Below are 21,617 nucleotides of genomic sequence, written 5' to 3' on the forward strand. Positions count from 1 at the left end.
GCCTGTCAGTGTAGGAAATGCTAAGCTATATAGGCTATATAGGCTAATGGTCTGACCTGGCCTGAGGCAGCTTCTTCCTGCGTTTCATGCCATGGCCCACTGGCACCTTCTACCCCTTTGGAGTTCATCCATGGTTCGCAGTCGTCCAACCATAATGCCTGACTTCTGGGTGCCACTAAGCCCTGCCAAACAGTGCGGAGCCTTCCCACAATCCATTGCTGCTTTTATGAAGCACCATAGAATTGGACAGATTCTTTAATTGTCAAGAGACACAGCTTCGAAGAAAACAGGAACAGTGAACACTTTAGAGATACACATGAAAACCATAAAAAAAAATCAACAGTCACTGTTGTCTGGATGGGGTTGCTTGGAAGACCTGTTAGAAGCCAATGCTTGATCTTGATCTGCGTCACAACTTCCCCGAAGGGCCCGTTGAGGTTGTGAGGAAAGTCCCTCAGAGGGCAGGAAAGAGGAGATGGGACATTCTGGTGTTTTAGGCAAAAAAATCCAAATTATATCCCTCATGGTAAACCACCCACCCACAAGAAGCTCTGAACATTACGCACAACAGACATTTCATCACACTCAAAATCTGCCACTATGTCACTTTTACCTCAAGATATAGTGGGGAATGGGAGTCCAAAGCAGGAACTGAAACCCTAAGGTCTCCACCTTATTTGTTTGTCCGTTTTGGTGGTTTTTCTGGCAAGAGTCTACCAGCCTTCTCTACGCAGAGAGCAACATGGGCCTTTCAAGCTGAAGAGGACAATGGCCATTTCCCCATAACCCTCCTCTCACAAGAGATTGGCATAAGGCACACATTGGAGCGCCAGACACCCATGGTCAAAGAGTCTGTGGGGCAGGTGCCCCTTTGAAGCCCAGGTGTCTGTCTTGGGGTCGTAGCACTCGAGCGAATCAGAGTCTTTGATTTCATTGTCAAAGGTAAGGCAACGACCTCCGGTCAGATACAGCTTCTCATTTATCGCCGCAGCGCCGTGATGCATCCGCCTGTCCTTCATGTCTGCACATTTCACAAATTTATTAGCCTTGGTATCATAAGCAATCACTCGTCTGGTGTACCCTGGAGGGGGGGTGGAGAGAAACACACCAGACAATTATGAATTTTGCAAAAATCCTTTGCGTTGAATGCGTAAAGAGGCGGTTTCAGAGTTAGAAGTGCTGGTGATTGTTAATTCCAAAATATTTGAAACGCGGGCCCGGAACACGCTTGTGGCACAGATACTGTAGCGCTGTCAGAGCAGCTCCACATGGCAAAACATTTGTGTGAATAGCTCTGTCCCTTTTGACTATGGTCACATGCACGCCAGATATTTAAAATGCTGTTAGTGGCAAGGATTCTCTGGGCACGGAAACGGAAGGAGAGAATGCCCTCAAAGGAAGAATGGTTGATGGGATGGCAAAGCGTGTTCTCCTTCATGGAGAGCACGTGTTGCGGTGGGGTCTAACAGGACACCCCCTCTTGGTTACTGGGCGGGACCATTTGGATGGCCATGACTGTGATTGGGCCAGTTTGGGTTGTTGGGGTGATTCTGATGTTACCATTTAGAGGGTTGGCCCAAAGGTTATATATTCTTGGCACGCAGCTTTTCCCAGTCTCTTTTGCTGTGTGCATCGGATCACCCGCCCACCCTCCCTAATTTATGGCTGTTGCGTTTGACCTTGCTATGCCTGTTATGGGGTGGCCTGCTTTTGGGGCAATGGCCTGGTAGAAATTTTGTCCATTTGGCAGATTGCCATTGGGTTTTTGCCTACTGCATAGCAAATCATCACAGCTTGTAAGGTTGTGGGTTTTTTGGGAGCAGGAAGTAGGCAAAAGTATGGAGGAACTTCCCTTTCCTACCCTGAAGATCACAGAAATCTAGTAAATATTGAGGTGTTGCTGGTAAATCTGAGTGGCTAGATAGCTCAGTTCTGAGGACTTGCAAACGAGCTTTGGAAAGCTCTCTTTTTGCTATATTGTTTTCCTTTCAAACAACTATGTTTTATCACTTAGTGGTTCAACTCAGAACCAATGTAGCTTTAGACACAACTGCAGTAGGCGATAACATCAAAAAAGAAAGCACCACTTAATTAAAAGCAAGAATCCCATTAGTTGAGCCAATGAACCCAGCTTTGTTTGATGTGTATTGTGCAATGAAGACTTGAAATATAGTGGATGCCTCCCCCCCCCCCCTTTTTAAAGAATGTGTTTGTTATCATTGTGATTTCTCAGTTCCAGCTGCTGATAAGCCAAGAACAACTAGATGATGTTATGGCATACTTACTTGGTAAATGAAAACTTATCGGTAGTAAATCTCTCCACTTTGAAAGAGAATGAGTTATGTTTGAAATTAGACAAAATGTTTGTGTGCTTTGTTAAGTAACCCCCCCCCCCAAAGCTTACGGCTTAAGCTTGTCAGTTGAATTATTGGCACAAAAATTCAGAATAAATACATTTGAAGGCGTTATTTTTTTGAAAAATCGTCTTTTTCTCATCTCTGCTGCGTTCACATTTTGAGCTCCTCGTTTTCTCTCATACCAAGCTGTTTCATACGTTTGTGTTTTCTGACACAGACATAAATTTCATAAAGGAAAAAACATGTACAAAAAAGCCTTATTCAGGCAGTAAGGTGTGGGAGGCCTAGGATGGAGAGGGCATTCGTTCAAAATCAGACCAGCCGACAACTGATTAGGGGGTTGTTTCCCCTTCTTCCAGCAGCCCCCTCTATCATTCCCATATTGTTCAGAAGGGACCCACAATCCGTCGGAAAGGCATTCTCCTCGGGGTTATGTAGCTAGGGTTGAATCTCAAGGCCAAAGTCCAAGCTATGCACCACAGGCAGTGGTGGAGCAAGCCAGTTGGGCACCTGCGGTGGCGCCTGTGCCCTACACCAAGGGGTGGGGCCAGCCGGGACAGGATGCTCCACAGGGTCTGCCTGCCTCCCCCCACTCAGCCACCCTACAGCTGAGAGGGAGGTGGCGGGTGGACCGTATGGGGCAGGGCGGAGCCTGTGGAAACCCAAGCCACTGCGTCACTCCCAGGAGAGACGTGTGGCTTGGGTGTGCTGCAGGCCCTGTGGTGAGTGCCACCCACCATTTTGTCAACCCCCCCCCAGTGGTGACACCTGGGTCAATCTGCCCCCACCACACACCCTTCCTTCCGCAACCCCTGACCACAGGACCCCTGCAAAATGACCACACAGAGTTTTGGATGGGTGAATCTGTCAATTCCTGTTTCTCCCTGTTTCTCAATCTTAAATTCTGTTCTCCACATTTCCACACTACAATGGTACCTCGGGTTAAGAACTTAATTTGTTCTGGAGGTCTGTTCTTAACCTGAAACTGTTCTTAACCTGAGGTACCACTTTAGCTAATGGGGCCTCCCGCTGCTGCGCAATTTCTGTTCTCATCCTGAAGCAAAGTTCTTAACCCGAGGTACTATTTCTGGGTTAGCAGAGTCTTTAACCTGAAGTGTCTATAACCTGAAGCGTCTGTAACCTGAGGTACCACTGTAGTTTTCAATTTTATTTTAGAATACTTTAGCATTTCAGTGTAAATTTATCCAAATGTGCACATACCTTTGTCTGCAGTTTTGCCCTAATATGCGCATTTGTGCAACACAATTGCCAGGGGAGAGAGGAGAGGACACAGAAACTTTCCTTCCATAAACTTCCTACCATCTACTTATCTTCAGATCCATGCAGTTAATAACAACTAGGGTCTACCTCTGAATGGAATTACGGGTGGAATACGGTATAAAACTAGTTTTTGTACGTGGACAAAAACATCAAGTTCATAAGTCTATGGAAGCATGCAGCAAAATCTAGTGTGGAGTGGGTTTTTCCATGACGTGTTCTGCTTTATTCCTTCTTGGCATGTTTATAATCCTGACACAGAAGACTGTAAAAATAAGGAGAGGATAGACTTTAGTTCTACTATGGCAGGAGGCAAGGGAGAGAGACTTTGACACCAACCACTGAAATAGCCCCTTTTCTGCCTTGAAGGTTTCAAGCAATAAGCTCCAAGGCACTGCACAATGTCCACACACAGACTTGGCTGCGTGACCAGTTGTGGAAAGGAATTGCACACCGCAATGGCATGCAATAAAGAAGAAATAGAGCAGTGTTGGGGCCAGCAGTGGGATACAGTCAGACTCTAAATCCCATCAGCCTCAGCCAGCAGGGCCAATGGCCAGGGTGTTGTGGTCATCAGCATCGTTTAGGACCTTAGGTTACCCACTCTCATCCTAGAGCACCTGCGTTGTGAAAACAGTCTAAGAGCACTTGAACAAATTACCTCCAACAATAAAAATCCGGTCTCCAATCACAACTGCTGGTGCGCAGACGTTCTTCACCATTCTGGTCTCCATTCGGAACCACATGTTCCTGGACACATGATATACCTGAGGAACACCCAACACATAAATGAGATTTCTGGGATTAGATGTAAAAAGAGCATCTCTGATTGCACACACCGATTGCATTTCTGAAAGGGAGGGTGACTGCTCACACCCCTACAGCAACCACAACCATTGAACATTGAACAGTCCTTGGAAGAACCATTCCATTGGGGATGTGGAACAAATCACACTGTGTGGGGATCCCGTTGCCTACATCTCCCTCTGCTATCCCTCCTGCTTTGGTGGCAATGGTGGCATTCCCTCTTGTTCCTCCTCCTCCTCCCGGCTTACACTTTGTTGTTGGTAGAGGCATCCTTCTCCATACATGGAAAAACAGGAAGCTGCCTTTTACTGAGTCAGATGATTGGTTCATCTAACTCAGAATTGTTTATACACTCTCTCCAAGTACAATTCAAAGTGTTGGTGCTGACCTTTAAAGCCCTAAACGGCCTCGGTCCAGTATACCTGAAGGAGCGTCTCCACCCCCATCGTACTGCCCGGACACTGAGGTCCAGCGCCAAGGGCCTTCTGGAGGTTCCCTCACTCCGAGAAGCCAAGTTACAGGGAAGCAGGCAGAGGGCCTCCTCGGTAGTGGCACCCGCCCTGTGGAACGCCCTCCCACCAGATGTCAAAGAGACGAACAACTACCAAACTTTTAGAAGACATCTGAAGGCGGCCCTGTTTAGGGAAGCTTTTAATGTTTAACAGACCACTGTATTTTAATACTTTGTTGGAAGCCGCCCAGGGTGGCTGGGGAGACCCAGCCAGATGGGCGGCGTATAAATAAATATTTGTTGTTGTTGTTGTTGTTGTTGTTGTTGTTATTATTGTTGTTGTTGTTGTTATTATTATTATTATTATTATTATTATTATTATTATTATTATTATTATTTCATACACGGGGTGTTCCCAGACTTCCCTGGAGATGCCAGGAAGCGAACCTGAGACCTTCTGCATGGTAAAGATGCATGAGCGCTTCCTCTAATGTCTGAGATTCAGGTTTGCCTTGCTTAAGTGGCCAGAGGACTTCTGAGACACATGTGCAATTTGCATGGCCTGCCATGTCTAGCAATGTTTTGCAGACCACACAGATGTCTTTGGACTCGAGGCTTTGATTGGCAGTTGGCCTGGCCTGCCTGGGACATTCAAAATGTCAGGCTTATATTAACATCAACAGATATACACCCTGAACTACATGCTGCTAAATGATGCAAGCCTTCTTGGTGGGCCTCTTTAAGAACAGAGACTTTGCAAAGTGTCATGGTGGAAGTTCGTTAAACTCTTATTAAGGAATTACCGTAATTGCATGTGTAAACAGAAATGAATATGCATGCAGTTTTCTGGAGAAGACAGTTTCTGCTTAGCAAGTGCATTTGAGTGTTTACAGCAGCGGTGCCCTCCAAATTCTGTTGGACAACAGCTCCTAAAGCAAGCATGACCCAAAGTGGTCAGGGGATGATGGGAGTTGTATTCCTACAGTATTTGGAGGACACTGTATTGGCCACTCCTGAACTACAGCATGGAATTCATGATAAATCATCAAGGTAACAGAATTTTATATTGACAGCTGAGTCGGGGCACAAGTCATTCATTACTTTGGAGAACATAAGAGCAGCCACGTGTGGTCAGATCCAATGGACTCAAAAGCCTGAAATCATGTCTCTGTGTATGCTCAACATTGTCTCTAAAGAGGACAACTGGCATCTTGAAGGTGAAATGGTTGAAGATTGGGAGTTACCTGTATTAGCCGGACAGGGTTTTGCATCGTGTCTTCCCCTCCAAAGAGATAGATTCTTTGGTCTTTGGAAGACACAGCAGGATGAGGAACGGCAACAGGCATGTTTGCCATGTGCTCCCAAACATTGTAGATACTGTCATATCTTTCCATGGAATTTAGGATCTCCTGGTTTTCTCCAATGCCCCCAATGGCAAAGATATAGTTTTTATAGGCAATGCTTCTGTGGGAGTAGCGCCGAACTAACATGGGCTCCACTAGCCTCCACTGATTAAGTTTGAGTGAGAAGATATAAACATTGTCGCTGACTTGGTTCTTCCCATTGCCAATGGGAATGCCTCCCAGGAGATAAACATTACTGTGGACGCTCACTACAGAGGCCTTGTAGAGCCGTGTTGGGTATTTGGCAAGGCTCAACCATTGGTTTGTCTTCTCGTCGTACAGCAAGACATCCCTCGTCGTCTGTTGGTTGTCTTTCCGGCCACCAACCAGGAGGAGGAATTCCCGGCATGAATATCGCCGAGGAACGTGCCACATAGGTTTGATATCTGGAGCACTGGTGCTATACAGAGAAAACATCTGCTTTTGGGCCAGTTCCAGGATATTTCTACATGCTGGGGACGACTGAATGAGAGAATCATTGGCAATGAAGTGGAAGAAAAATGTTGGATGGACGTACTGAAGTCTTACTTTCTTGAACAAGTCTTGGATATAGCTTTGCCGTGCCTGGGGATCATGCCTCACCCAAACCATGAGAGCCTCAAAAACTTGTTCCTCCTCTCCACAAAGCTCATCATCTCCAAGATAGTCTATCAACTCCAGAACACAGAGTTCTTTCAGGTCTTCGGAGATGGCTACTTCAGGGAAACACTTCAGAGCCATTGCTTTGGCTTTCTTCTTGAGTTTATCGCAGTGCAAGATCTCCGAGAGCCGAATCAGGCTGAGGCAGTTATCTGGAGCAAGTTGGTCCTGGAGGTAAGTTGAACAGGCCTCAAATAGCTTCATGTACTGGAGCATGGAAGCAGTTTCCATCAGATACAAAATATTCTCCACTGTCATTAGGATCTCTCCTGTGTAAACGTAGACAATGATGCAATGAAGAACATTTGAGTCGATATCTCTAAGGCTGACTTTTTCCTGGCCACTCTCTTTGAAGTTGTTGCAGAACATTGCCTTGAAGTAGGGGCTACTTGAGGCAAGTACATTCCTATGGCAAGGGATTTCTGTGTCACCCGTACACAGGACAACGTCAGTTAGGATTCGGTTCTTCCGTAAAACGTTGAGCTGCTTTAGCAGCTCAGAGGAGAAATCCTGATCTTTGAAGAGCCTGTCTTGTGCGCATTTCTCTTCCATAGTGGAATCAGAGAGATATCAGCACTGGCCAAACAAGAATTCTCATTGGTGGTTCATCAGCCTCCTTGACTTGATAGATCACAGTCAAATGGTCCGTTTAAACACTGTCCACCTACAGAAGAAATGGAAAAGCTAGCTTCATTCACCAGGATAAGGCCAAGTAGGTGAAGGAAACATCACAGAACGTCTTGTTTTATAAAACCAAGCAGGGAGGTTGGAGGTCTGGGGTTACCTGGGGGTATTTCTGACAGAGTAGAATAATAATAATAATAATACAAAAAATAAACATGCATTACAAGACAATAGGGGCAATTAGTGGCTCAAGCACAAAGCCTGAATCAAACAATTTCTTCGTGATAAGTATCTCTTAACAAATGCATGTTTGCCTATCATTCCCATGAAGCACTTACAATTTAGTATCTTCCATCTCAAACCCCTCGGCCCCATGTCAATATTAGTCATTCCCAAAGAATGCAATTCTGGCAGCACGACATAACAAACTAAACTCCTCGAGTCTAGAAATCTGTGGGGGGCGGGGGGGGATGATATATTTATTTATTCCCCGGTTGCTTTTGCTTTCATATCCACCAAGAATAAGAGCAGTAGATTCTCCCCGCTTTACTTGGTGTATGCAAAAGTCTGCTGGAGCATTTCCCCCTGCTCCCACAGCATCACATATCTGTACACAAGCAAGACATCACTGGAAAAAAAATGGATGCAACGTTTTATCTCTTTTTAAGAAAGAGCCACTATTTTAGCTTATACTGCTTGGGGAGTGGGGAAGCGGGGGTAAATAATACAAGTTATCTGCTGTCCTAGGGAGAGGAGGATAGCTGGCAGATAACTTTGCAAACCACCACTGCAGTCTCCTTCTAATAGCAACAGAGGAAGCTGTTTTATACCCAGTCAGACCATAGGTCAGTTCTATGATCCTAGTATTGCCTGAGCCAGTATTGCCTACATTGACTGCTGGTGGCTTTCCAGAGTCTCAGGTAGAACTCTGTCCAAGTCGTACCTGGAGGTGCTGGAGATTGAACCTGAGAGCTTGTGCAATGCAGAGCAGATGCTCCACGATTAAACTACGGCCGTTCCCCACAAATGCAACATGAATCCAACAGACATGCAACATACGGGCATCACAAACAAAGCAATTGGAGTCCTTCCCCACAAATGCAGTATATATAAGCCATATACTTTGCACAGCTGGCTAAGGCCTAAATGCAGCAGCAAAAACACACAGCAGGCAAAACTGTCTCCCAGATCTCTCACATCTGTAGTGAAAATCATGGCAGAGCTGTTTACCTTATTCCATCCCTGCTTTGCCTTGTTTATTCTCTGCTGAAACTTTCCATGGCTAGGCCCATGAATATGAAGACTTTTAAAATTTTGTTTTTGCTTTTTTTAAAAAAGGAGCTTGAGATTGTTCTTTCGCTGGTGAAAGATTCATAGGGGGAGGTTTCTGGGTTTGTTTAGTATCAAGGCACTGTCACGGCTCTCTGAAGGTTGGCTCATGAGGTACCGCAATGAGGCACTGTATACATTCCTCGACTAAGAATAGTTGCCCGTGTACTTTTTCCTGTGTTGTGACATGTGACTTTCCAGTTGCCTGCTGCAACGGCGAGGTGAACGGAACACAGCGCTACTGAGCATGCCCAGAGGGTGTTTTTCTGGCAAGTGTTTACATACGAAAATAGACATGGATGAAGGATGGGGCATCTGCAGAAGCCCTGTTGGAAGCAGCAACAGGGACCTGAAGTAAACTAGTAACTCTAGAAACTTGTAAACAATCTGTAACTTCTATAAGCTTTCTCGCTTCTTTGTTCACCCCTGTTTAGCTATTAGATTATGTGGAGATGTAAAGCCAAGCCCTATGCTTCTGAATTGTTTTGATGCATCCACTGCAGGGAAGTTCTAATAGTATGGAAATGATATTGTAAAGAAATGGGAGGGGTAAAGGGTAAAGGGATCCCTGACCATTAGGTCCAGTCGTGACCGACTCTGGGGTTGCGGCGCTCTTCTTGCTTTATTGGCCAAGGGAGCCGGCTTACAGCTTCCGGGTCATGTGGCCAGCATGACTGGTGAACCAGAGCAGCACACGGAAATGCCATTTACCTTCCCGCCGGAGCGGTACCTATTTATCTACTTGCACTTTGACGTGCTTTCGAACTGCTAGGTTGGCAGGAGCAGGGACTGAGCAACGGGAGCTCACCCCGTCACGGGGATTCGAACCGCCAACCTTCTGATCGGCAAGTCTTAGACTCTGTGGTTTAACCCACAGCGCCACCCGCATCCCAAATGGGAGGGGTGGATTGGGCTAAATGACTCGCGGGGTCTCTCCCCCAACTCTGAGATTCCGGTTGTGAAGAGAGACTTCTGAAGACGTCGAACCGGGTGGAGAAGCAAGCATAGCTTGGCAGATTTCCTTTTGCTGGGAGGAGGAGCCTTGGTGTAATTAAAGAGATGGCCAAGCACTGGCAATCGGTTGCCCTTGGAGCTAACAGTCGGAAATCCTTCTGGAAGGAGGCATGAGCAGTGACTACATTATTACATGAGCACTGTTCCACAGCATTTAATATTTTCATTCACGTACATTAATTCAAAATAGATGGGTTTATGAAGCAAATCTATATCCTCCCACCATGCTGACGAAGAATTCTACGAAACAGTAGTCAATATCCGGAATCACTGTTCAGTGTTGGACATCATATTTGCTGAATACACAAAGCTTCCGCTTCTCTGGAGCAGCAGAAAACAACCTTTCTCCCTCCTCTATATGACATCCTTTTATATATTTGAACATGGCTATCATATCACCCCTTAACCTCCTCTTCTCCAGGCTAAACATGCCCAGCTCCCTTAGCCGTTCCTCATAAGGCATCGTTTCCAGGCCTTTGACCATTTTGGTTGCCCTCCTCTGGACACGTTCCAGTTTGTCAGTGTCCATCTTGAACTGTGGTGCCCAGAACTGGACACAGTACTCCAGGTGAGGTCTGACCAGAGCAGAATACAGTGGCACTATTACTTCCCTTGATCTAGATGCTATACTCCTATTGATGCAGCCCAGAATTGCATTGGCTTTTTTAGCTGCCGCGTCACACTGTTGGCTCATGTCAAGTTTGTGGTCGACCAAGACTCCTAGATCCTTTTCACATGTACTGCTCTCAAGCCAGGTGTCACCCATCTTGTATTTGTGCCTCTCATTTTTTTTGCCCAAGTGCAATACTTTACATTTCTCCCTGTTAAAATTCATCTTGTTTGTTTTTGCCCAGTTCTCTAATCTGTCAAGGTCGTTTTGAAGTGTGATCCTGTCCTCTGGGGTGTTAGCCACCCCTCCCAGTTTGGTGTCATCTGCAAATTTGATCAGGATGCCCTTGAGTCCATCATCCAAGTCGTTGATAAAGATGTTGAATAAGACCGGGCCCAAGACAGAACCCTGTGGCACCCCACTAGTCACTCTTCTCCAGGATGAAGAGGAACCATTGATGAGCACCCTTTGGGTTTGGTCAGTCAGCCAGTTACAAATCCACTGAGTGGTAGCAGAGTCAAGACCGCATTTTACCAGCTTCTTTACAAGAATATCATGGGGCACCTTGTCAAATGCCTTGCTGAAATCAAGGTAGGCTATATCCACTGCGTTCCCTTCATCTACCAGGCTTGTAATTCTGTCAAAAAACAAGATCAGGTTAGTCTGACATGACTTATTTTTCAGAAATCCATGCTGACTATTGGTGATCACAGCATTCCTTTCTAGGTGCTCACAGACTGTTTGCTTAATGATCTGCTCCAGAATCTTCCCTGGTATTGATGTCAGACTGACTGGGCGATAATTATTTGGGTCCTCTCTTTTCCCCTTTTTGAAAATAGGGACAACATTTGCCCTCCTCCAGTCTGCCGGGACTTCGCCTGTTCTCCAGGAATTCTCAAAGATGACTGCCAGTGGTTCTGAGATCACATCTGCCAGTTCTTTTAATACTCTTGGATGCAGTTCATCTGGCCCTGGAGACTTGAATACATCTAAACTAGCCAAGTATTCTTGTACTATCTCCTTAGTTATTCTGGGCTGTGTTTCCTCTGCTGAATCATTTGCTCCAAATTCTTCAGGTCGGGCATTGTTTACTTTATTGGAGAAGACTGAGGCAAAGAAGGCATTGAGGAGTTCAGCCCTTTCTGTGTCCCCTGTTTGCATTTCACCATCTTCTCCTCTGAGTGACCCCACTGTTTCTTTGTTCTTCCTTTTGCTACGGACATACCCATAAAAGCCTTTTTTGTTGCTTTTAACCTCTCTGGCAAGCCTGAGTTCATTCTGTGAGTCCTAGTATGCTTGGCTGCTCCTTTCCGCTGTATGGTAAACTTCAGAAGAGCATGATCACTCGCGCCTAATGATCCTTCCACTTCTACCCCACTAACCAGGTCATCAACATTGGTTAGGACCAGATCTAAAATGGCTGTTTCTCTTGTTGCTTCTCCCACTTTCTGGACAATGAAGTTGTCTGCAAGGCCAGTGAGGAATCTGTTTGACCTTATGCTCTTGGCTGAGTTTGACATCCAACAAATATCCGGGTAACTGAAGTCCCCCATTACTACTATCTCCCTTCCTTTTGCATGCTTGGCCATCTGTTCCAGGAAGGCATCATCTATGTCCTCCATTTGGCTTGGGGATCTATAGTAAACTCCCACAATGAGGTCTCTGTTATTATTCTCTCCCTTAATTTTGACCCAGCACCAGAATTCAAAAGCATCAATTCTTCAGTGATCAGCCTTCTTTATGGTCCAGCTTGCACTTCCATACATCACTACTGGGAAAACCATAGCTTTTACTATACGGACCTTTGTTGGCAAGGTGATGTCTTACAAGGCTGTATTAAACAGATCTTACAAGGCTATATTAAACAGATACACCGTATGCCAGAAGAAGAAAAAATCACATACAATATTTAACCTAAAACACTTTTGCAGTTAATTGCATCAGACCCATTTGTGGGGTGCAACACACCTTTACAACATTCGCATCCTGGACTTTTGCATTTGTTCTGCACTGCAAGAACGCTTGAGGCTGAAATTTTGATTCAGATCCTGCTCTAGCAAACCCCACCTGAACTCTGACCCACATGTTCAAATTGCTTGCTATTTGCGTTCGCTTGACACCTTAGGCCTCTCTGCTCCCCTGACAACCTCAAATTTCCACAGAAGGTACTTTCTAATTACGGCTGTCTGCCTCTAACGGAATGAAGACCCTGCTGGGTTCTGAGGATCCTTGGCCTGTCCTAAGGGAGGTTATACTTGCACCTACTGATATTACATATTGCATGCAGATGGTGTGCTACAGGGCTTGTTTGAATTAAGAGTAACATGTGCATATGCTGCTACATGATGCAAACATGGAAATAATTGCTACAGGAAAACCCCCAGTACCATAGTGAGGAAGTCTCTGACCATATGACACCAATCATATTTGCTGGATTGATTTTTGTCCTGGACCAAATAAGCCAACATCAGCAATTTTTGTTCCTGTTTCCATTTTTGTCCGAATTCTCCGACATCCCTACTAATGTCACATGTAATTTGGACCCTTAGCAAAGCAAAATTCTGAAATGGAGCTCCTGGATTCATCAGATACCTATTGATTGGAGAGGGAAATGCATTAAGTTAATCGTTGGTATCCACGACTACTCCAAAATGATTAATATGTTCTAAAAGAAAAGATGTCTGCTCATATTTTCTTTGCGCAGTTGGGAAGCTCCCTGGGTGGCCAAAGGGAACCTTAGCCCTCTCAGCTGAGGCCTCCTCACAAAAAAAAATGTTGATAAAAGGAGACAAAGCTGTGCTGCAGACCTTGGAGTTGGGATAGGACAGGAAATCTAAATAATGGACTGCAGTAAATAAATACACCTGGATGCATTCATTTCCCAATTGCACATTAGAATATTACCAGATGGCTTTAAAAAACCCATACCCTCCAACATAGCTGTCAACTTTTCCCTTTTCTTGTGAGGAATCCTATTCGGAATAAGGGAATTTCCCTTAAAAAAGGGGGAAACGTTGACATCTATGCCCTCCAATATCCCACAGAAGAAAATCAGGTTGCGTGACTTTGGGGGACGTGCTCTCATAGGAGCCAGGTGACTGCAAAACAGCATGCCCCCCCTCAAAACGTGCATCTTTCAGGGTCAAACTACTGCACGAGCTAGAACAGGACATCTCAGGATCTGGTTAGAAGCCAGGACGGCTTCTGTAATTCCAGGATATCCCAGTTGAGGGGCATGAGCACCATCAAACTTGGGGCAAAATTCAGGCAATGTTAGGAATGAAGCCCCACTGATTTTGGTGGGCCTTTGAAGACTCATCAATGAATACTAGCCACAAGGACCATGTTTTAGTGTTAGTGATGGTATGCCTCTAGAACACAGGTATTCCATGGGGAGGGTGATGTTGCTCTCAGGTCCTGCTTCTAGGCTTCCCATAGTCATCAGAACAGGATGATGGTCTAGATGAGCCTTTGGCATGGTCCAACAGAAGTCTTCTTATTTGTTGGATCCCCAGCTTCCAGCCAGCATCACTGTCTGTGGGCAAAACCATCCACAGTAATTGGATGACCAACTTCTACCAATACCCTCTCTCTTGGGATACTGCATCCCTGCTTGGGGCATACGAATGTGCATCTGGTACAGATTTTGGGAATTGTGCCGTCTGCTGAACTTTCATTTCAGAGTTTCAGGCGCCACATAGCTACTGGTAAGTTAACCTGGTTATGAATAGGGTCTATACAACGCTTTGGCAGAGCTCTTAACTCAGGCCTGCGCAGGGTTCTTCCAAGGCCGTGGGAAGGGAAGTAGGGTGCAATGCATAGTTAATTCACTGTGCCTGAAGAGCACAATGTAGGAATCTCTGTCTCATTGAATGGTAGCAGAGGCAGATTTAGGGGACCTAAAATTTGGGACCTGATTGTAGGCACTGTACATGGTGCTCTTGCAGTTCATAGAATCATAGAATCATAGAGTTGGAAGAGACCACAAGGGCCATCGAGTCCAACCCCCTGCTCTCACTTTGGCTTTGAGGTTCTAAATCTTGGATCTCTTCACAGGTATACACATCCCTGACATATAACGCCACTCCTCCTCCTTTCTTGTCTGGTCTGTTTCTCTGAAATAGATTGTATCCCCCCACTTTTACATTCCAATCGTGGGACTTATCCCGCCAGGTTTCAGTGATGCCTATTATGTCATATTTAGTTTGCTGTACCAAGAAAGAGCTCAAGCTCATCTTGTTTATTTCCCATGCTTTGCGCATTAGTGTACAGACATTGAAGTCCATTAATCATTCCCCCGTGTCTCTTATTTAAGGATTTTTTCCTCCCACCACTAGGTCTGCGTGCTGTTTGCTCCATTTGGTCTATGACATTTGGATGATCATCTTCATCAATTGATAGACTCCTACCTTCAGGAGCACTGTTTGGACAGATGTCCAGAAGGATTATCCAGGGCTGGCTCCAGGTTTAAGGGCCGCCGCCCCCCCGCTACACCTGTGCAGCCCTATCCATAGGCTTATATGGCAGCAGGGGGGGGCACATAAACCCATGATGGTGATTTTATTTACGAATTGCTTCCTTTGAAGCATCACAAAGTTCTTCCACAACGCATTAAAAACATACGTAGAATATTCACCTGTGTTAAAACAGTGGCACCTATGAAAACAATTACATATAAAACAGTTAAAACAATAACACGTGGAAAAACAATTTCAAATGCAACACAGGTACCGATGGGGTAAAAAAATAAAATAAAATCCAATTGGAAGGTTTATTGAAAGAGGAAATTATTATACAGTGGTACCTCAGGTTACAGACGCTTCAGCTTACAGACACATCAGGTTACAGACTCCGCTAACCCAGAAATAGTACCTCGGGTTAAGAACTTTGCTTCAGGATGAGAACAGAAATCGTGCTCCGGCGGGGTGGCGGCAGTGGGAGGCCCGATTAGCTAAAGTGGTGCTTCAGGTTAAGAACAGTTTCAGGTTAAGAACGGACCTCCGGAACGAATTAAGTTCTTAACCTGAGGTACCACTGTATAACATCAGCATCCCAGGTATTGTGGGAAATCAAAATGGCCACCTGCTCACTGCCAGCCTGTGGTCAAGGAGTCATGGCAGGGGGTCAATACTTGTGGGCTGTACTACCACTGGGGTTCTTGCAGCTGACCAAGGCTGCCAGGTATTGGTGCCAGCCAGTGGCGTAGCGTGGGGGGTGCAGGGGGGACCGGCCGCACCGGGCGCAACATCTGGGGGTTAGGGTTAGGGGGCGCAAATCCACGGGTTAGGGGGCGCAAATTACTTGCCTTGCCCCGGGTGCTAACCCACGCTACGCCACTGGTGCCAGCCCTGGTATTGCCAATGGATTTATCAAAACCTGATTCTGAACTCTTGCAAGCTTGCCAGTAGGCCAGCTCGAGTTATACCCTGCTCAGAGTTGCTGCAGTATTAGAAAAGGCTATGGAGTTTATCAATGTACCAAATGAGCATGCAACCAGGGACTAGGGTTGTGTTCCTTTTTACAGTAAGCTTATGGAACACGTCTGAGAATTTGTGTAGCTACAAAACACCAGTCACACCAGAAGTCTGATTCTTTCTCAAACACATGCCTGGATTCCATGTGCAGGCCGCAGATCTGATTTTATTTCTGTCCCAGACACCCTGCTATAAATACATTGTGAACTGGTGTCCTTTTTACTGGAAAGTACAGGTGAGGCTGAACAGAAGGGGACGGTGGGGCAGATCTCAACTGTCTCAGTCAGCACAATCTCATTACAAAATGAATATTTTGGACACACATTATTCTACACAGGCATCGACTGGGGTGAACTTTGGTTGCCTTGCCGCTATGCTATTCTACCATTTTGGGCAATAACTTAGGAGGGAAAACAATAGGGGTGTTCATATAATTATTTGGAGAAGTTTCAGAAAAGGACCACCAGAATAATCAAAGGGGTGGAGTAACTCACATCACCTTGCCAACAAAGGTCCATATAGTCAAAGCTGTGGTTTTCCCAGTAGTGATGTATGGAAGTGAAAGCTGGACCTATGAGGATAAGGTTACAGCACCTGAGGGGTTTAATTTGGAGAAAAAACGATTAAGAGGCATGCTTTAGAGAAAGTGGACAGAGGACAAGTTTTGCTCCTTGTCTCAGAGTTGTACAACTCAGGGATATACAATGAAACTGAGCATTGGGAGGATCAAGACAGACAAAAGAAAATACAGTACTGTTTCACACTCTTAGTTAAACTCTGGGAATCTGCTCCCACGAGAGGCAGTGATGGCTACCAACTTGGATGGCATTAAAAGAGGATTGGACAAGCCCATCTGGTTTTGCATCTACAAAATGGTGGTGGTGGAGAGGGGAATGTACAAGAGGGAGCCTCTTCAACTGGTGAAACCAGTCTCTTTGTAAGATGATGGCCCTAACTGAAGGAACCCCCATTTGCATGACCAAAGAGGTGGCCATGTTACCATGGAAACAACCAGGCCCTTTTTTTCAGGGAGAACTCACAGGAACTCAGTTCTGGCACCTCTCTGATGAGTGCTATTGCCGTTCTAGGAGAACGAGGGAGGTGTTAATGGTGAGTACTAGAAAAATATCACTGGAAACAACTAAGGGATAATGTTAATAGGGGTGGGCATTTTCCCCAGCACATCACCTGAGTGAAGGCAACATGATCGTGTAAGTAGGAGAACAATAGCCAGGGCTGGTCTGCATGTTGACTGGAAGCTGGAAAGGCAGAAGGGCTTCTGATTCCTTGTGCTGGTATCCAATTCTGTGGCTTGGAGGACTTTCCCTAGAAACCTAATTGGGGAAGCATGGTCTGCTGGAGTGCTAATGCTGCAAGCCCTTCCACCCTATGCTCAGGTTGCATATATGCATAGCTGTCAACCGTCCCTTATTTGGCGGGAAACTCCCTTATTCCAGCGCCGTGTCCCGCTGCTGTCCCTTATTGATGATGTCCCTTAAATTTCCCGGGTTTCAAAGGAAGCAGTTCCTCTCCCTCCCTCCCTGCCGGCCAGGGAGGAGGGAGGCTCCAACTGTGTTGCTTGGCTGCCCGGCCCGGCCCCCTCTGGCCTCCTCTCACCAGCCTCGGCCCCTGGGAGCCCCTCCTCGCCAGGAGTGGCAGGAGCCTTGTGCCCTTCCGCCGCCATCCTCCTCGCGGCTGCCGAAGTGAGCGTCTCTGCCTGGGGCCTCCCCTCTGCCCGCCGCCGCTCCCACTAGGCCGTACTGCGGCTGCGCCGCCGAAGAACCCAGATGAGATGGGCAGCCTGGCATGGCCTATGAATTGCTGAGGAGCCTTGAGAGGAGAGCAAGGGCAACCATAGAGAAAGCAATTCAGAGAGAGGAGGCGGAGGCAGAGGCACGACAGAAAAGATACAGAACTGCAGCATCATCTTCGTAGCTTGGACTTTGTTTTGCGCGAAAAGTGGTTGCTGCTTATAGTTATTTAATTGCAGTGGTTCATCAGCTGGTGTCTTGAGCAGCAACCTCTGGAAACGAAGGGCTAAAAACTGGCGCTGCTCTCCAAAATTATCTGGTCCCTTTTAACTTTGTATTTCAGCCGGTTGACTAAAATCCCTTATTTTGGCTGCTGGTCCCTTATTTTCAAATCTGTAAGTTGACAGCTATGCATATATGTGTAAATTAAACCATATATCCTAAAGACACCACAGTCTCCATTGACCTTCATTCCAAGGAAATCAAGCCCTGAGTAAGTGTTGGAACTGCTGGAGTCTCTCACCACTCTGAGATTGGGGTATGCTCACCAGTGTGTTTTTATTTAAATTACTGACACTGCTTCTAAATTTGGATATATATAAACAAATTTTTAATTTGCATATGCAAATTCCATGCAAATCTGTACAATCTGTTGTTCTCTTTTTTTGGTTTTTGCATTACTTTTATTTCTTTCCTTTCCTCTTTTTGATGCATGTAATTGGCCAACTGGAATAGCAGTCCATGACCCAAGTACATTGCAACAATTGGTCCCTTAATAACCATAAATAACTGCAGTTGTGTCAAGATTTGTGCTTGGGCTTAGCTCCAAGAACTTTGAGTAGAACTAAATTAATAACATTTAATATATTTCTGTTTGAATTGTGGCTCCCTTGCTAATACAACCCAGAGAAATGGACCCTTAGCTTTCTTGCTTCTCATATTAATTCCCTGAGGCCCTGCTCCATTATTTTTAGATTTTCAGCTGTTGCACCTAATTTTTGAACTTGGTTTCACTTCTGCTTATGTTGCAATCTGCTTGTACTTCCGTCACATGAGATCTTGACTTTGCTAGTATCTGTGATAGATGCCCCGCTCCCCATGAAAAACATGGATGGGCTCAGAGCAACAGTCGATCCTGGTATGAACGTCTGGACACTTGAGTGGTTATTTATAGATCCGCTTCATTGTGCTTCTATTACAGGACGATCGGTGCAACTGGAGGTTTAAGGGCTATGCATGTCTCATGCATTGGACTCCTCTTTTCCTGGAATCTAAGGAGACCACTATATCTTTTCCACCTAAAGCCAAGCCCAGTAATATATCTGCATTCTCAGGCTTCTCTTTAGGTCAGGAAACCAGCTTCTCTTATGTACACTCCTCAAATGTAAACATCAAACCAGATGTAAGCAATCCACGGTGTCAGACACTCCTGAGTTTAAGATGATGATGATGATAAAAATAATAGCAGTTTTATGGGAGTCCAGTTTGGACCAGAACCAAACTGAGTTGGGTGGTAGGTTAATCTTCCCATAACTCTGTGGCAGAACATGTGTGATGTAAATTTTAATGCACACATATACATTAAAGTCTAGGGACGTGGGTGGTGCCGTGGATTAAGCCACAGAGCCTAGGACTTGCCGATCAGAAGGTCAGCGGTTCGAATCCCCGCGACGGGGTGAGCTCCCGTTGCTCGGTCCCGGCTCCTGCCAACCTAGCAGTTCGAAAGCACGTCAAAGTGCAAGTAGATAAATAGGTACCTCTCTGGTGGGAAGGTAAACGGCGTTTCCGTACGCTACTCTGGTTTGCCAGAAGCGGCTTAGTCATGCTGGCCACATGACCCGGAAGCTGTACGCCAGCTCTCTTGGCCAGTAAAGCGAGATGAGCGCTGCGACTTCAGAGTCGTCTGCGACTGGGCCTAACGGTTAGGGTTCCCTTTACCTTTATCTATTAAAGCAGGCATGTCCAAAGTCCATTTTGGAGGCCTGATCCGGCCCGCTGATAGATTTAATCTGGGCCCCGTGTGAGTATATGACCTGGGGTAAAATTGGCACTCATGAATGTTCACTTCATCAAATCTGGCCCTCTTTGAAAAAAGTTTGGACACCCCTGCATTGAAGTTTCAAATATACCTCTGAAATAAACAAACACACAGTTTTGAAAATCATAAGGGATCCTTACCAGAGGTGTCCCAGTGCACATCTGGCTTGACCCTTAACAGAGGTCGTGACTAAAACAACGTGAGACAATTAATCTCAGGGTTGTGGGTTCAAGCCCCATGTTGGGCAAAATAATATCTTGCCAGGGACCTTGTGCCCTTAACTAAGCCATTATGCTACGTGCTTCAGCCACTACCGCCAGTGGATGTCAAAGATGTAGGGCAGGGAAGTATGACATAGCGTAAGGAAGCCAAGAGGGCACACGGGTTAAGTTATCCAAGCTGGTTTGGAGGAGAAGTAAGAAACTTAAGACGCTGGTGGGGTTTTTTCGTTTGGCAGCAACACTTGTTTTTTGTTTTGCTTCTTGCGACGTTCAGTTCTGCCCTGAAAGACGGTTCATCTTGCAACATTTTCTTGTGTCCAACATTACAGCTGCCCACGACACACTTTACAGTGTGAGAATAGAACGGAAAAATAGATGCTTCACCCCACTGACCCCCTACAGCAACTTATTGCTTATGCAATTCCGTTACATGAATGTTTACTTGAAAGCAAGTTCCACTGGGGTCAGTAGGGCTCCTTACCAGGTGAACGTGGGAAGGAATTGCTGTGCTGATTTGCAAAGTGCCTTCTAATCTGCTTTTATCTCAGTGAAGACCATACTTGGAAAATCTGAATGAAATGATAACAACAGGGCAACTGACTTTCGGGTTTGGTGGGTGTGCGTCAGTAAACGAGGGGAATTAAGACTAAGAGAGCTGAGTAGGGGGTGCTCATGTAATCTCACTGTATACAAGTTGTACAAGTGACAAAGTATTTCAAAGTATTTTTAGTTTTGCATTAATGGGGGTCACTGTGCCTCGCATTTTACAAGGCCGAGGGTGAGAGGCGGTGAGTTGCAATAGGTTCTGGGCAGCCATAAGGGAATACAGTGGTACCTCAGGTTACATACGCTTCAGGTTATAGACTCCGCTAACCCAGAAATAGTACCTCGGGTTAAGAACTTTGCTTCAGGATGAGAGCAGAAATCGTGCTCTGGTGGCGCAGCGGCAGCAGGAGGCCCCATTAGCTAAAGTGGTGCTTCAGGTTAAGAACAGTTTCAGGTAAAGAACGGACCTCCGGAACGAATTAAGTTCTTAACCCGAGGTACCACTGTATGTATATTCTGCTCAATTAACTTGTGGGATTCACTAATACAAAGGGTACGTTCAGACGTGGGGGTCATTGCGTTAGCCTTCCTGTGCAAAAGGACTGATTGCCAAACCACTCTGGGGAAAGTAGCTCCGGGGAGGGAATAAAGGTAAAGGTAGAGGGACCCCTGACCGTTAGGTCCAATCGTGGCCGACTCTGGGGTTGCGGCACTCATCTCGCTTTATTGGCCGAGGGAGCCGGCATACAGCTTCTGGGTCATGTGGCCAGCATGACTAAGCCGCTTCTGGCGAACCAGAGCAGTGCATGGAAACGCCGTTTACCTTCCCGCCAGAGTGGTACCTGTTTATCTACTTGCACTTTGACATGCTTGCAAACTGCTAGGTTGGCAGGAGCCGGGACCGAGCAACGGGAGCTCACCCCATCACAGGGATTCGAACCGCCGACCTTCTGATCGGCAAGCCCTAGGCTCTGTGGTTTAAGCCACAGTGCCACCCGCCGTGGAATGAGGGAATAGGGGTCTCCTAACAACTCTCAGCATCCTTAATGAAAAATAGCTCCCTTAATTCTTTGGG

The 21,617-nt window shown here is 46.0% G+C and overlaps 1 protein-coding gene across 2 annotated transcripts; it reads right to left on the bottom strand.

The window, feature by feature from the left end:
• Positions 1 to 239: 239 nt before the first annotated feature.
• KLHL38 (kelch like family member 38) lies at positions 240 to 9,020 on the bottom strand. Of its 2 annotated transcripts, none has more exons than XM_082235690.1 (4): positions 8,790 to 9,018; positions 6,138 to 7,599; positions 4,297 to 4,402; positions 240 to 1,081 (listed from the first exon to the last, which is right to left on the bottom strand). In XM_082235690.1, the coding sequence occupies exons 2-4, from the start codon at positions 7,485 to 7,487 to the stop codon at positions 795 to 797; spliced, it is 1,743 nt and encodes a 580-aa protein (XP_082091816.1). In that variant the 5' UTR covers positions 7,488 to 7,599; positions 8,790 to 9,018; the 3' UTR covers positions 240 to 794. The 2 variants fall into 2 exon arrangements, with proteins under 2 accessions (XP_082091816.1, XP_082091817.1); XM_082235691.1 differs by lacking the exon at positions 240 to 1,081 and adding an exon at positions 2,544 to 3,900 and having other exon boundaries at positions 8,790 to 9,020.
• Positions 9,021 to 21,617: the final 12,597 nt, after the last annotated feature.

The sequence above is a fragment of the Podarcis vaucheri genome (genome assembly GCF_965113315.1).
Source record: "Podarcis vaucheri genome assembly, chromosome: 8".
Taxonomy (NCBI): domain Eukaryota; kingdom Metazoa; phylum Chordata; class Lepidosauria; order Squamata; family Lacertidae; genus Podarcis; species Podarcis vaucheri.

Bases quoted from the DNA above. Each gene is read 5' to 3' on its own strand.
- KLHL38 (XM_082235690.1), bottom strand. From the start codon at position 7,487: ATGGAAGAGAAATGCGCACAAGACAGGCTCTTCAAAGATCAGGATTTC. The intron at 4,403-6,137 runs GTAACTCCCAAT...GGTGTTCCTCAG, and splicing joins ACCCTGTCCGGCTAATACAG to GTATATCATGTGTCCAGGAA. The intron at 1,082-4,296 runs GTAATTTGTTCA...CCCCCCCTCCAG, and splicing joins CCGGATTTTTATTGTTGGAG to GGTACACCAGACGAGTGATT.